The sequence below is a fragment of the Denticeps clupeoides genome, unplaced genomic scaffold, assembly GCF_900700375.1.
Source record: "Denticeps clupeoides unplaced genomic scaffold, fDenClu1.1, whole genome shotgun sequence".
Taxonomy (NCBI): domain Eukaryota; kingdom Metazoa; phylum Chordata; class Actinopteri; order Clupeiformes; family Denticipitidae; genus Denticeps; species Denticeps clupeoides.
Genome location: NW_021630124.1, coordinates 64438 through 80967, shown reverse-complemented (window position 1 = coordinate 80967; position 16530 = coordinate 64438). Strand labels below are relative to the sequence as shown.

The 16530-nt window shown below is 49.8% G+C and overlaps 1 protein-coding gene across 11 annotated transcripts in view; it reads right to left on the bottom strand.

The window, feature by feature from the left end:
* The window catches only part of LOC114784197 (RIMS-binding protein 2-like), a 53065-nt gene extending 37972 nt beyond the window's left edge, over window positions 1-15093 (bottom strand). For 10 of the 11 annotated variants that reach the window (XM_028969406.1, XM_028969415.1, XM_028969410.1 and 7 more), the window contains exon 1: window positions 12214-12676. In XM_028969406.1, coding sequence (XP_028825239.1) covers window positions 12214-12348 — 135 coding nt within the window. In that variant the 5' untranslated portion in view covers window positions 12349-12676. Of the gene's footprint in view, window positions 1-12213; window positions 12677-14728 lie in introns of those variants that run through there. The other variant, XM_028969414.1, reaches the window with a different exon arrangement.
* Between the last annotated feature and the right edge of the window lie 1437 nt (window positions 15094-16530).

The window sequence follows — 16530 nt, the reverse complement described above, 5'->3', positions numbered from 1 at the left end:
CACACACACACACACACACACACACCAACAACCAGGTCATCAGGACAGGACATACAAACACCACCCATACGAAGCAGGCATGTCACAATACTGAAATTCAAACAGACAAATACATGAATAAATAAATTAACAAATAAATGAAATTATTGTTTTTTTTATGTTTTTGAGCCATACTAAAAAAAAACGCTTGCTGCTCATGCAGCGTAAGTAAAAAATATATGCGCGCTGAGCATTAAGATAAGATAAGATAATATAAGATCAACCTTTATTAGTCCCACAAGTGGGAAACTGCATATGTCACGGCAGAAAGTGGATAGAAACAGAGGTAATAGCATATGTATAAATATGTATATGTGTGTGTGTGTGTGTGTGTGTGTGTGTGTGTGTGTGTGTGTGTGTGTATATATATATACACACACACACACACACAAATGTACAATTGAAATCAACACATGTGCAATGGGTACACCTGTACAGTAGGTAACTACTGTGGTGTATTTGATGTGTGTGTTTGTTTGTCTGTGTGTGTGTGTCTTGACAGCGGTTGGAAGAATAGACCTTCTGAACCTCTCCTTCCCACATCGTGGGTGCAGCAGCCTGCCACCCACGAATAACAGCTGTAATTGGGCCTGAAAAGTACTCCCTTCGCCCCCCTCAGCAATTTCGCGTCTTTCTCGCGATGTTTAAATCTAATCCCCTGACCATGTCCGCCAAAAACTGAAAATCAAATAAACATTCTATAAAAAATTTACAAGCAGCGGATCACAGGGAAAGGGTAGGTACTATAGATCGGACGCTCGAGCCGACCACCCGAAGTGGTGGCCTAGTGGTTAAGGAAGCGGCCCCGTAATCAGAAGGTTGCCGGTTCGAATCCCGATCTGCCAAGGTGCCACTGAGGTGCCACTGAGCAAAGCACCGTCCCCACACACTGCTCCCCGGGCGCCTGTCATGGCTGCCCACTGCTCACTCAGGGTGATGGGTTAAATGCAGAGGACAAATTTCACTGTGTGCACTGTGTGCTGTGCTGCTGTGTATCACGTGTGACAATCACTTCACTTTCACAAATACTCTCAACCAGACAAACGATCTGGCTCATTTTTAATAAAGCGTCGGGATCCCGCCTCACCTGATCGATTTTTCATTTCTCCTCGCTGTTTATGCCCAAGGACATGCGATCGATTATAATTGAATAAGCGTAAATGGGAGTTTGGGACGCAGCTGATCAGAAATTAAATTGACAGGAATCGATAGGAGGAAGAACAAGAAGTAAAGAAAACCTCAGATCACACTAGAATCAGGTGGCTCCAGACGTCAGAACATCAGAGCCTGGAATATTCTGATGAAACGCAGGCACCAGCGGTGCAATTCTGAAGAAGCGAGTGCAGAATCAGCAGATGCGAGTGTGTGTTATGACACGATGTTATGCTCGGGCCTGGAATATGCGAAATTCCCGGTTCCCTGAAGGCCTGTGCAGGAAGCGCAGTCTGCCCCGCCCCCGGCGCGGGAAGTGTCTGAAACGCGAGCCCCTGGTGGAAATAAAGAGCCACGATAATCAAGCACGTGTGAAAGGGTCGGCTGGAGAACAATGGAAGGAGACGCTGAGCGTGCAAATGGCCCGCACCCTCATGGGAGGAACCCGGGTCACAGGTGGGACACAGGAGTCCAAAGGGGAGGGGCCTCAGATATCTCAGCAAAAGAATTGAGGAGATGGAAGCCTCACCTTGGATGGGGTGTAGATCCAAACTGTCCAAGGAGCAAGAATGAGACGATTCTAGAGAGAACGTCGGATTCAAACACAGATGTACCCGACCAGACGAAAGAAATTAACTCCCACAAACAACTAACAAATTTCGGGAGCTTGACTTCCACGTCACGGAAAGTCCAACAAATAAAATGGAATCCGCTGTAAAACGTAGAATTGCATATAATTCGCCTTTCTGGCTGCTCCTGCCCACTATGTGAAAGTGAAGGGATTGTCATTGTGCAGCACAGCACGCGGTGACACGGTGAAACGTGTCCTCTGTATTTAACCATCACCCTTGGTGAGCAGTGGGCAGCCATGACAGGCGCCCGGGGAGCAGCGTGTGGGGACGGTAACCAGCAACCTTCTGATAACGTGGCCACCGCCGTGGCGAAGAGGCTGTCGGTGTCGAATCCGTACCACCTGCCCGATCGGCTCCGCAGTTCAGCATTCGTTCTTTTTTGCACCATCCACTCCATAATCACACAGGTTTTAGGGGAATAAATACGCTTACAATGGAAAACATGGAATTCAGAAGGATTAAAATGGAAAAAAAATGGAATTTAGGGAAAAATCTAAGATTTCATAGGGCCATAAAATTATTCAGCAAATTCCCACAAACAACATACATTTATCTAGCAAATGACTACAGATTTATCCAAAATTACTATCAGGTTAACATCAACCGCATCCAACATAGAAATTTCAGTGATCAAGTTAGTAATAGGTGTGTGTGTTTGTATATACACACACACACACACACACACACACACACACACAGGTTGATATATCTCGGTGCATCTGTATTTCAGTATCGTTGGTTCTACTTTTCTCGTGATTAGGTTCTGATTTCAGAGAACAGAATGATGTAGTTCATTAAGCAGCCATGGTTGTTCAGAACACACACAAAAGGGTTTAATAATCTGATAAAGAAAGAGGCTTTTTAAGTGACTGACTTAACAAATGATGGAGTAACTTACAACATGAGCAATGTCTGGAGTTCTGTGTCCTACTATAAAAGAGGACATTTCTAAATGACCCACACTACCTCTAAACGATGGTTCTATTTACTGCTGTTCTTTTTCTCTTTTAGTAGATGCTATAGATGCTATAATAATTCCAGCTACACCCATGTGTGAAAGCAGAGGTTCCCTCCTGCTTTTTATATTTCCATATCACTGCAGTTTGCTGTATGGACGACCGGTTCCTGTAAAAATGACAATTAAAAGCGCCGCTCTAATTTCTTCTCCTCCTGCTGGGTTTTAATTAAGCAAAAAATAAAAAAAGATCACAACGTCCCGGCAAGACAGAGGGACAGGGAACAATGACATTCTGATTAAATCAGTGCTGCTCTGAGTGGTAATGAGGATATGATGGTGGTGGTTCTAGAGCAGCAGTGTGGTAACGAGGATATGATGGTGGTGGTTCTAGAGCAGCAGTGTGGTAACAAGGATATGATGGTGGTGGTTCTAGAGCAGCAGTGTGGTAATGAGGATATGATGGTGGTGGTTCTAGAGCAGCAGTGTGGTAATGAGGATATGATGGTGGTGGTTCTAGAGCAGCAGTGTGGTAACAAGGATATGATGGTGGTGGTTCTAGAGCAGCAGTATGGTAATGAGGATATGATGGTGGTGGTTCTAGAGCAGCAGTGTGGTAACGAGGATATGATGGTGGTGGTTCTAGAGCAGCAGTGTGGTAACGAACCTCTTTATATTCAACCGTTTGCATCATCACTGTGAACCTGCTCCAGTGAGCGGAAAATTGTCATTTTTCAATCATTACGACGCTAAATGTTTATCATATTATTCAGAAAATGATGCAACCATGGAAACAATTGCACATTCCTTCACATCATCTACCCAGGATGGAGAACTTCATTCTGTTCGTATTTGAACGTTCGATGCTGGAGAATCTCCCATCCATCGAGCCCGGTTGCAACTCCTCTGTTCAGGAGAGCTTAGAAGCACAAAAAGCCAGCCTGGCTGGGGGGTGGAGCCTCTCCAAACGATCCAGTGGCCCCACCCAGCTACTTAGTGTTATAAAACCGGGGGTAATTATGATAGATGGGCCTGATTTCTGTATGTCCGTAAATGTGAGATAATTGGATGCGTCGCCCAGGTGGGATAGTGGGCTACAAATTTTAACCAATTTCACGAACCAAAATTTATTGCTGCCGCGTAATGCACTAAATTATACAACGTTCTGTGAAAATAATGGACTCGGAGCATTTTGGAGCCTGGAGCATTTTGGAAAGGGGGGAAACAATATGCATGACAATAAGACGTCGCCGAGCGGGATCCCCCCTGGGGTTCCTCCTCATGAGAATTCCCATTATTCCTTCCACTCCGTCTCCCTCTCTCTCTCCTGCCACCAGCGATGAGAACACGTTTCATTTTTCCAGGTAAATTGGATGTGGGTGCAGGTCGGGTCGGGGTGCAGGAAATAGAAGGGTAGAGCGCTGGAGACGAGCCCTGGAGGCACCGCGGTGAAAAGCAAATTTCCATGACAGGCCTCTCAGAGTTCAACCTCCTTCCAAATGCATTTAATTTCTGAGAGTGAGTGTCGGTAATTAAATAGAAGGAGAGCACATCTGCTCAAGCTCCTCAAAGCTTTTAGTTCCATTTGTATGGATCGGCCTGCAGTCCTCATCACAGAAGAATTTACAAAAGACTCTTCTGCAGAAAGTCAACCACGGATAAAATGAAGCAAAACTCAGTCCTGGTTTTCCCATTTGTCTGCTGTCATGTTGGACTGGTAGAGGGATGGATGACTGCTAGAGGGATGGGTGTTGTAGTGTTGGATGTTGTATGGTTGGAAGTTAGGTAGAAGGATGTTGGATTCTGTCATGTTGGACTCTTAGAGGGACGGATGTTGTAGTGTTGGATGTTGTATGGTTGGAAGTTAGGTAGAAGAATGTTGGATTCTGTCATGTTGGACTGTTAGAGGGACGGATGTTGTAGTGTTGGATGTTGTATGGTTGGAAGTTAGGTAGATGGATGTTGGATTCTGTCATGTTGGACTGTTAGAGGAACGGATGTTGTAGTGTTGGATGTTGTATGGTTGGAAGTTAGGTAGAAGGATGTTGGATTCTGTCATGTTGGACTGGTAGAGGGACGGATGTTGTAGTGTTGGATGTTGTATGGTTGGAAGTTAGGTAGAAGGATGTTGGATTCTGTCATGTTGGACTGGTAGAGGGACGGATGTTGTAGTGTTGGATGTTGTATGGTTGGAAGTTAGGTAGAAGGATGTTGGATTCTGTCATGTTGGACTGGTAGAGGGACGGATGTTGTAGTGTTGGATGTTGTATGGTTGGAAGTTAGGTAGAAGGATGTTGGATTCTGTCATGTTGGACTGGTAGAGGGACGGATGTTGTAGTGTTGGATGTTGTATGGTTGGAAGTTAGGTAGAAGGATGTTGGATTCTGTCATGTTGGACTGTTAGAGGGACGGATGTTGTAGTGTTGGATGTTGTATGGTTGGAAGTTAGGTAGAAGGATGTTGGATTCTGTCATGTTGGACTGGTAGAGGGACGGATGTTGTAGTGTTGGATGTTGTATGGTTGGAAGTTAGGTAGAAGGATGTTGGATTCTGTCATGTTGGATGGATGACTGTTAGAGGGACGGATGTTGTAGTGTTGGATGTTGTATGGTTGAAAGTTAGGTAGAAGGATGTTGGATTCTGTCATGTTGGACTGGTAGAGGGACGGATGTTGTAGTGTTGGATGTTGTATGGTTGGAAGTTAGGTAGAAGGATGTTGGATTCTGTCATGTTGAACTGGTAGAGGGACAGATGTTGTAGTGTTGGATGTTGTATGGTTGGAAGTTAGGTAGAAGGATGTTGGATTCTGTCATGTTGAACTGGTAGAGGGACAGATGTTGTAGTGTTGGATGTTGTATGGTTGGAAGTTAGGTAGAAGGATGTTGGATTCTGTCATGTTGGACTGTTAGAGGGATGGATGTTGTAGTGTTGGATGTTGTATGGTTGGAAGTTAGGTAGAAGGATGTTGGATTCTGTCATGTTGGACTGGTAGAGGGACGGATGTTGTAGTGTTGGATGTTGTATGGTTGGAAGTTAGGTAGAAGGATGTTGGATTCTGTCATGTTGGATGGATGACTGTTAGAGGGACGGATGTTGTAGTGTTGGATGTTGTATGGTTGGAAGTTAGGTAGAAGGATGTTGGATTCTGTCATGTTGGACTGGTAGAGGGACGGATGTTGTAGTGTTGGATGTTGTATGGTTGGAAGTTAGGTAGAAGGATGTTGGATTCTGTCATGTTGGACTGTTAGAGGGACGGATGTTGTAGTGTTGGATGTTGTATGGTTGGAAGTTAGGTAGAAGGATGTTGGATTCTGTCATGTTGGACTGTTAGAGGGACGGATGTTGTAGTGTTGGATGTTGTATGGTTGAAAGTTAGGTAGAAGGATGTTGGATTCTGTCATGTTGGACTGGTAGAGGGACGGATGTTGTAGTGTTGGATGTTGTATGGTTGGAAGTTAGGTAGAAGGATGTTGGATTCTGTCATGTTGGACTGTTAGAGGGATGGATGTTGTAGTGTTGGATGTTGTATGGTTGGAAGTTAGGTAGAAGGATGTTGGATTCTGTCATGTTGGACTGTTAGAGGGATGGATGTTGTAGTGTTGGATGTTGTATGGTTGGAAGTTAGGTAGAAGGATGTTGGATTCTGTCATGTTGGACTGGTAGAGGGACGGATGTTGTAGTGTTGGATGTTGTATGGTTGGAAGTTAGGTAGAAGGATGTTGGATTCTGTCATGTTGGACTGTTAGAGGGATGGATGTTGTAGTGTTGGATGTTAGGTAGAAGGATAATGAATAGATGGACGGATGGATTTTGGATTTTAAATATCTGTATGTGTGTTTTACAAGAGACAGAATATTAATATTCCACCCGTAGGAGGTTGAACTGCAGCATCGCTGCAGCATCTCCAGCTCTGCGCTCCATCTCTCTTCTGCAGGATTAGTGGTGATGCTTTGATGTGTTCTCTGGATGAGAGGACTGTGGCGATTGGCAGAACCCAGGAACAGTGGGGGCATATAAATAAAAAGGAATTAAGATTTTAAAATGAAAGCACATTACAGCTTTCATTCCTCTACATGCAGCATTTGTAGAAAAATCTATTTCGGTTTACGAGTCCCGGGTCTGTTAGTAAAAGCTGATGAAGGCGCTTTTTCCTTCTCCTGCTCTAATTACAGGGATGTATAAAGTACGTGATGGGAACTTGGGCACAATAAAACCCCTTCTATATGCCTGCTGCGCTTGGAAAACGCCAGAACCGTGGAGGCGGAGCTCACTAGCGCTGGGCCGCCTCGGAAAGTGGGTCACTCCAGCAACACTGAGCACCATTGTCAGACTCTGCGTCGTACCTCTCTCTCCCTGCCCACGCTGCGGTGTAATCCATCCTCCGATCTTCAGCCACAACCACGCCGGCCCGTCACCGCGGGCTCGGCCGCACACCGCGGTCCAATACACGACCGCTCCATTTAACAGATTTCCCCGGGACTTCAGCAACGATTAATAATCAATACATTTAACTAAATTCATTAGGCTGCTAGTTGCATATAAAACCAGAACACCACAAAGTCCCAGGTTCAAATCCCACTTAATACCATTGTGTCCCTGAGCAGGACGCTTGACCCTGAGTGTCTCCGGGGGGGGGGGACTGTCCCTCTAAATACTGATTGTAAGGCGCTCTGGATAAGGGCGTCTGGTAAATGGCGTAAATGGTAGATGCCTAAAATATTCAGAAGACATAAAGGATGGACGACTGCATTAGTATTAACCACGCCCACTTCTGACTCTTCGGTTTCTAATTGAATGTCCATATTTAGTCCGGTGAGAATTAGATTTGCCTGTAATCCTTTAAGGAAAATAAAAATCCCACAAAGTCGCTCTACTGTAATTTATTATTCCCTGAGACATGCCCGTTCATGGCGCTCCTCGTGCCGGCTGTGATTTGTCAGCGTTTCTGTGCTGTCAGGTAGTGGGCGGTGACTGATTAGGGTGGGTGCGTCCCGCCCGGCGGAACAAAGCTCTCCAGGCACCCAGCCCCTCCCCTCAGACTCCCACCGGAATTAAAGATGCTGGTCTGGACACGGCCTCAGGTGTGGAATGGGGGCGGTTGTCTCAGTGGGTAACCCCCCCCCCGGAGCGTGTCCTTAATACAGGACAACGTGAAGACAAAAAGCACACGGTAACAAAAAGCAAAAAGGATGAAAACAAATGATGTGCACATGCATGAAAATACAAATTAGAGCTGTGAATCTCGGCCCGAGCATTTCAGTCGGGTCGGGCCTAACTTTTCAGGCCGATTGATAAAGAGGACACAGCAGAACACAACACGAAAGTTGGCCTGGGCCATCAAACCAAACACATGATGTCGAAAAAACAGCCAGACATCCTGTCGTCTTCTTCAGCATCGTCTTGAGAGGAGGACGCCACCATCAGGGTGTATTAGATGTGACCCCGACCCTCCAAACGGGAGAATGGGGTGGTAGTAGCCTAGCGGGTAACACACTCGCCTATGAACCAGAAGACCCAGGTTCGAACCCCACTTACTGCCATCGTGTCCCTGAGCAAGACACTTAACCCTGAGTGTCTCCGGGGGGGGACTGTCCCTGTAACTACTGATAGTAAGTCGCTCTGGATAAGGGCGTCCGGTAAATGCCATAAATGCTACAGCATCGCCGCTTTCTTCCGTTTCATGCAAATGAGACGAGGTCACGGGGTCGCAGATTCCATATTAAACAGCATCTGATTAACACGCAGTGCTGATCCGGAAGAAGCAGCGGACATAAATCGAGTCCGCGCCGGCGAATTTACTGCGGGCCGCGCGGCAGAAATCGGCAAGTGCCGCACGACACAATTACAGCAGGGAGGGAGGACGGCGGGATTTACAGGCCCACCTCCCACCCCGCCGCAGGGCCCGGCTGCCATTAAAATGCCGTAGATGCGCCCGGGCGGCACACGCCTGCGGACGGGGGACATAAACGCGGCGAGAGCCTCGAACGTGCCGTTCAGAACCTTATAAACACACGTCCTCCCTCAACTGTTACATGATCCTGATTAAATACGGCAAAGCAAAGCACCGTCCCCACACACTGCTCCCCGGGCGCCTGTCATGGCTGCCCACTGCTCACTCAGGGTGATGGGTTAAAAGCAGAGGACACATTTCACTGTGTGCACCGTGTGCTGTGCTGCTGTGTCTCAGAAGTGACAATCACTTCACAAACACTGCACATCACGACCATGATCTCTGTTATAAAGTAGTAAGACATTTATTGCACAATTCTCCCTGGCAAACTACATCTGATCCAGGGAGGAAGACCACGCCCGGAGTGTGTTTAGTCAGAACGGAGTCAGATCCGTTCTGGACGGCTTTCTTTTAAATTTCCCATCTGATCCCAAAGTTTGTCACGTGACTCCGGGCGCGTGAGTGATAAGAATGCGGAACTGGGTGACAATCTTCATCCCCGTCCCCAATCCCGAACCCCGTTCACCTCGTAGCCCGCCTATTTAAATGGGCGTCGGCATCAGTGGGCGGAAACCACCCACCTCAGTTAGTCTGTCGAATGAAATCTCATCACATGGACGTCTGTCCATTACAGTCAAGCAGATGTGTGAAATTGGCCGTACGGCCTTTATAGACCATTCCCCGACCAATCAAGTGCAAGCAGAGGCCTGGTATGGTCCAAAAAGCCAACGCAGAATTCCAGCAGTCCCCGCCATGTCCTCCGATGGACGAAAACAGGTCATTTTACAGAAACATCACAAAAAGCGTCTACGCCTGGATTCACCAGGTTCACCTTGAAAGCCGGCGCGTCGGAAGCTCCACCTGAGCAGCAGGTCATGAATCATTCATCACGTAAAATAAGGGAAACGTCATCATCCAACACTCTGACCTTCAGCTCAGACGCAGAACCCATAAAGCCCCAGAGACGAGTACGGGTTCTCCATCCCGTACGTGTGGAGTCAGAGTCTGACGTTCAGACGTCTGCAAGGCCTTCAAACCAGATCGCTCTCGCTCTCTCTCTCTCTCTCTCTCTCTCTCTCTGTAAAATGTCACCGTGACGCTGGGGACGTGCTGGACCCTCAGGCGGCCGTTTAGCCGAGGAGGTGGAGCAGGAGGAGCTCCTCCGAATACCAACACTGACGTCGGAGGTAACGAGGGGTTAAACTGGAGCCTCTGATCCAACCTCGACAGACAGACAGACAGACAGACAGACAGAGAAAGTCTGTTTTAAACTTTAAAAAGATAACCAGGCGGTTCCTGTCCATGAAGCACATGGGGGGAAAAATGTGGGAGACCAAGACACAGGAATTTCCTCCGACTGGATTCTGCTTCCGGCCATTCTACCAACTTCCTGGAGGCCCGAATCGGAAGTCCGATTCCGGTGCAGCCGATCGACCGACCAGTAAAATACATCATGGTAAACATACGCTAGAACATATCTATACTGTTCTAAGGGGGCGATCGTAATTGGGTTGGAGTGGAATTCTGGGTGTAAAAATGTGTGTGTGTGTGTGTGTGTGTGTGTGTGGACTCAGACGGCATCTCTGTGTCTCTGGAGGTGGAACCGGGTTCTCCAGCTCGAGACCTGATATGATCTCACCACGCGCTGGAGATGAACCGCGTCAGGTGGAGAAAAGCAAGTGGCCAATTCCTCATCGGGAACACACACACACACACACACACACACCACACAGGTCTACAACCGATCTGCTTGAGGCATCACAACCTGCTCCGTAACAGCGCCGCAACAAAGGAAGGGGCGGGGCCAAAACAGAGGACGAGGACCGGACGTCAGGGATACGTGGGACGAATGTAAGTGACGGTGTCAAACAGTCACATTGTCAACGGCAGACTTTCTACAGCAGAGACGCCGCTGAAGTGTGATGGTGGTGGTGGTGGGGGGTCTGACACACACACATCTGAACAGCTGACGTGTGTTTGAGGAAAAGGGAGAACATCCCATGGTTCTACCTGGAACCCACGCGGGTGTAAGCAAGATAGTCCAGGAGGTGTGTGTGTGTGTGTGTGTGTGTGTAAGGTGTGAAAGTGACAGGATTGGAAAAAAAAACGTGAACACTGATGTGTGTGTGTGTGTGTGTGTGTGTGTGTATGTGGCATGACGCTGTGTATGTGTGTGTGTGTGTGTGTGTGTGCTGTGAACACTGCAGACTATAGAGATGGTGCCCGAGGCATCACATCAACACACACACACAGAGCTGCTGGTTTACAGGAGCGTGTGAATTTATTCATGTTCCTCCAGGGCCCCTGGACCTGATTAGATCTTCACAGAGCTTCTAAACCGTAAAGCGTGACGAGGCCGCTGGGGTACGAGTGTCACACGCGCCGCACAACTTAAACTTCAACACGGACCCTGACACGACTGAGAGGCGCGACTCATGCCGCATGCACACAGAACGAGGTCGACCACACACACACACGAGCCCGTCTTCAGGGACACTGTCCCCGTCACTACGGATTGGGAGTTGCTCTGGACAGCGGCCCAAACGTAAAGGCGTTATCAGGATCCCAGTTCAGTAAATCGGTAGTAGCCTAGTGGGTATCACACTCGCCTACAAACCAGAAGAGCCAGGTTCAAATCCCGCTTACTACCATCATGTCCCTGAGCAGGACACTTAACCCTGAGTGTCTCCAGGGGGGGACTGTCCCTGTAACTACTGACTGTAAGTCGCTCTGGATAAGGGCGTCTGGTAAATGCTGGAAATGTAAATGTAAATCATAAGGGGACGATGAATCACATACACACGTTACACCGAGCCGAGACAAAACTGCAGAACTAGTCTAAAAATACATCACACACACACACTACAGAACCCACAAAAAGTAACTGACCCCCCCAAAAAAAACACACACACACACCACCCGACAGCTGGGAAAAAAAGAGCAACTCCATGTCCAGTAAAGTAAAGTGAAGTGATTGTCACTTGTGATACACAGCAGCACAGCACACGGTGCACACAGTGAAACATGTCCTCTGTATTTAACCATCACCCTGAGTGAGCAGTGGGCAGCCATGACAGGCGCCCGGGGAGCAGTGTGTGGGGACGGTGCTTTGCTCAGTGGCACCTCAGTGGCACCTTGGCGGGTTGGGATTAGAACCGGCAACCTTCTATTTACGAGGCCGCTTCCTTAACCGCCAGGCCACCACTGGCCACCATAGGCCACCTATAACTGCCCAATTCACAGGAAGGTCATAGAGGTGGAACACACACACACACACACACACACACGGCTGCGTCTCTGCAGGCCGGCTGGAACAGACGTTCTACACCCCGTCCCCTGCCATCCCCACCTTCCAGAGTATGAACGTTCCACGGATGGGGCGGACAGGCGGTGAGGAATGTGGGTCGAGGTCAGAGTCCGGATTTAGAGCCGCGAGGTGTCGGCGGCGCCGTGACATCACTGCCGGGGTCCGTGAACACACCCACCTTGGCGAAGCCCGCCTCGTACAGCGAGTGTGTGCGTCTTCCCAGGACGGGAGCTCCCTGCTCCTCGCGGGGGTCCGGCGCGGCGTCCATCTCGCCCGGACCGTCGGACTCCGGCCTGGTGCACAGGTCGTACATCTCCCGGCGCCGCTCGCCGGATCAGCGCGGACGCATGACGGGCCCGCTCGTCGCCGCGGAGACAGTACCAGGGCCCTCCTCAGCCAATGGACAGCGAGGAGCAGGAAGGAGTCACTTCGAAGCAGGGACGTCGTCCACGAGTCGTGCCGCAGCGGTCGGTTCCTCGCAGAACGGGCGGAACCGGCACCGCACTCGCTCCTCCGGAGAAAAGCCGGTTCTGCCGCGGTATCCAGGGTCGCCGCCGCCTCTCCGTTCTCCGTCCGGACACGGAACGTTAAGACGGGAGACGAGGGACGGAGGAGGAGCTTTGTGTGTGTGATGGTGTGGGTGAAGGGGGTGGGGCAGACAGGCTCCGTCAGCCTATCACGTGCAGCCAGGCCGAGGCAGCGGGCCAATCGTGACTGCAGCAGGAACTGGTTTCCATGGAGATGATGCTGGAATGATGCTGGGAGCCGATTGATTGTTCAAGAGGAGGCTCGGTGTAACGGAAGGAGATGCGCACACACACACACACACACACACACACACACACTCTTCATATCAGCATGTGACGATCTTTAAAAAAATATTTTTGTTGAATCATCAGCCTTTTTATCTTCAAAAAATAAACCAACATTTGCTGCAAGAATTCGTATTAAATTACCAGTTCGCATCATTTGTGTCTAATGTCAATAAATCAATAATTCATATTCCACAAAAAACACACACACACACACCTGCTGACACATGAAGGACGCTGGTAAGCAAAGATGTCACACACTCTTAAACTCGTATATAACGGCGGCGCTGAGACAGCCAATAATCACGGAGACGGAGACACGCCACCCTGGGGAGATGAAAACCAACCAAGTCGTGTGTGTGTGTGGTGTGTGTGTGTGTGTTTGGCCAGTCTCCCAGAGGAAACACATCATGGGTCATTAACATGCAGTGAGGTGGCGAGAGTTTAAACACCAGGACCAGACCAGCAGAAACCGGGACGGTGCCTACAGGTTCAGATCCGGCTGGAGGAGGAGCCACGTTCTCATCTCGTCTGTGATTGGCCATTTTACCGCACGTTTTAAAAGGAATTCTGACGCCGATATGAATATAAAACGCACGTTTTAAAACAAATTCCATTAAAAAAAGCCCCGTAACTACCTTCCATCCGCTCAGTTCCGGAGCAGGATGTCGACTTTGCTCTAAAAAAGCAGGAATTCTGACGCCGATATGAATATAAAACGCACGTGGCATTAAAACGAATGGCATTAATCCCCGGACGATCTCTGAATTTTCTGAATTAGCCCGGTAGCACCTCTGCTAACCTGAGAGACCCCATAATAAGCGTGATTTAAACCTAACGCTGCCATTACGACACATGCATAGATTGTTTTTACGGTTCATTATTAATTAAAGCCCAGTTGCGCCGCATCCGGATTAAAAGCCGGGAGACGGTGAGATGTGGGGGTTTAAGGGAATCAATAATGAAGTAAATAAATAAAAACAGACGTCTGGAGGTCAGCTGACCCGCCACCACCGTCCCACTGGGGCTCCACTCAAAACACTCAAAAAACTCAATTATTTAAAATTCCCAGTTTGGGAGGAGTTCCGCCAGCTGCCCCACCCCGTGCAGAGCACCCCTCTTCTTCACCCCACCCAGAGCGAGGAGAGAGCGAGGAGAGTCCCGCTACACCCCTCACCGACCAATCAGAGCGAGGCATCAAAAACATCAGAAAAGTCACACACACACACACACACACACACACACACAGACACACACATACACAGTTCTGTGAGAACATATTCACATCAGCTGATTTCCTCCTCACTTTCGCGCGTTGGATGCGGGTTCGTTCTTCCGCCCGGTGTAGCGCTCAGACCACAGACCGCTTTTAACTACAGCGTGTGTGTGTGTGTGTGTGTGTGTGTGTGTGTGTGTTTACACCACAACTCACACGGACATTATGATTCATACAGAATCGACACAAGCAGGGATTTTAAAAATGCATCTAATTAATTAGGCAATAATAATCGTCATATTTGGCCGCATTTGCGCGTTTCATGTGCTCCACTCTTCATTAACATACTAGTAATGCGGTCCGGGGTCGAGACCGGCGCCGCAGACACCCGGAATTTACTAAATAATGCATCGAACGGCGCATTAAAATGCGATAACACACACACACACACACACACACACACACACTTATTCCATTCTCCCATCTGCAGGGCGGGCCTTAATAATTTACACAGCCGAACTCCACCCGAGCCGAGCTCCGCAGAGGAGGAGGTTCAGGTCGGAGCGACACCCCTGAACCTCGGAACGCTCCACCCCGCCCGCCGCCACGCCCTCAGCGTACAGGCCATGTCCAGAAAACCAGAAATAAAGACACGTGCGTCTTACCGCTTCCTGCATGACGCCCTCAGAGATGCTCCATCCTGCACGGGGAGAAGGTCCAGTCGGGTCCTCGCCCTCCTGAGGACACCCGTGGGCGTCTAGCAGGTGACACAGGAAGAGGCCGCGCTCCAGGTCCAGGTCGTGCCGCAGGCATCGGAGGCGGGCGCCGTGTCCATTCGACAGCGCCTGCAGCACCTCGTCCAGTTTACGATAGGCCGCCGCGTTGCCCAGGCAACCGGGCCCTGCGGCCCCGCCCGCCCGCCGCAGCAGCCGCTTGACCTCGGCCGCCTTGTCTCTGTCCAGGGCCGCCCGCAGCCGGTGGAGCTCCAGGGCCTTCTGCCGCTCGAGCCGGGAGGTGAGGTCCCGCAGGGCGTGGTCAGCTGCCGCCCCGCCTCCTCGCTGCGCCCGCCGCAGCTCCAGGAGAACTTCCTGCGCGCTGCCTGCCGCGGCTCCTCTCCCTCAGCCTCCAGGGCGGCGCCGAGCCGCTCCACCCCTCCCGCTCGTGCCGTGGTGTGCCGCGCAGCAGGGGCGGGGCTTTCTTGGGGGGGAGAGAGGTGGGCGGTTACCTCGGTCCTTCCCCATGACGACAACACAAGTGGCGGCGCCGCGGCCTTCACACGCAGGCGAGGGTCACACTCGGAGGACCGACAGATATGGTAGGCTCATGCAAAGGATTATGGGAGTTAAAGGCAGAAACATGGACATGCAGCAGCAGCCCCGCGCCACTGAAAAGAAGCAAGATGGACATGCACGTCAGAGACGTCAGGAGGGAAAGAGAAGCTCGGGTTCCAGAACTTCCACACCCGGGTTTGAGCCCCCCGAACCCTGAGCGTCTGTACCGCGTACTAGTGAACTCACACCGCCGCAGATATTACATTGTGCGCGGATGTTGGGAAAAGGGCGGAGTTCCCGCCTTATTACTTGCATTTTGAATAACGTTACTGGAACGTGGCCTGGAATTTCATTTACATTTACAGCATTTACCAGGCGCCCTTATCCAGAGCGACTTACAGTCAGTAGTTACAGGGACAGTCCCCCCCTAGAGACACTCAGGGTTAAGTGTCCTGGTGCAGTGGTGGCCTAGCGGTTAAGGAAGCGGCCCCGTAATCAGAAGGTTGCCGGTTCGAATCCCGATCTGCCAAGGTGCCACTGAGGTGCCACCGAGCAAAGCACCGTCCCCACACACTGCTCCCTGGGCGCCTGTCATGGCTGCCCACTGCTCACTCAGGGTGATGGTTAAATGCAGAGGACAAATTTCACCGTGTGCACCGTGTGCTGTGCTGCGGTGTATCACAAGTGACAATCACTTCACTTTTTTTCTGCTCAGGGACACGATGGTAGTAAGTGGGGTTCGAACCTGGGTCTTCTGGTTAATAGAATATGGATTATTGTTACCCACTAGGCTAGCTGAGAATGGTAGTAGCCTAGCGGGTAACACACTCGCCTACGAACCAGAAGACCCAGGTTCGAACCCCACTTACTACCATCGTGTCCCTGAGCAAGACACTTAACCCTGAGTGTCTCCAGGGGGGGACTGTCCCTGTAACTACTGACTGTAAGTCGCTCTGGATAAGGGCGTCTGGTAATTGCTGTAAATGATAATAAATGTCGCCTTATAAACGCAGAATTGTACCTGGCTATATAAACGATTCGTCTCTTTGTTGAATAACTGCGGGAAATATGGAAGTAAGTGGAAGAAAGAACGCAGCGAGTTACCGGGAGACGTTCCGTCTTCTTACCTAAACGTCGAGGAGCCGTGTGAGGAGAAGAAGCCGCGTCGCGGCGCAACAGGTTAACCCGCGGCGACC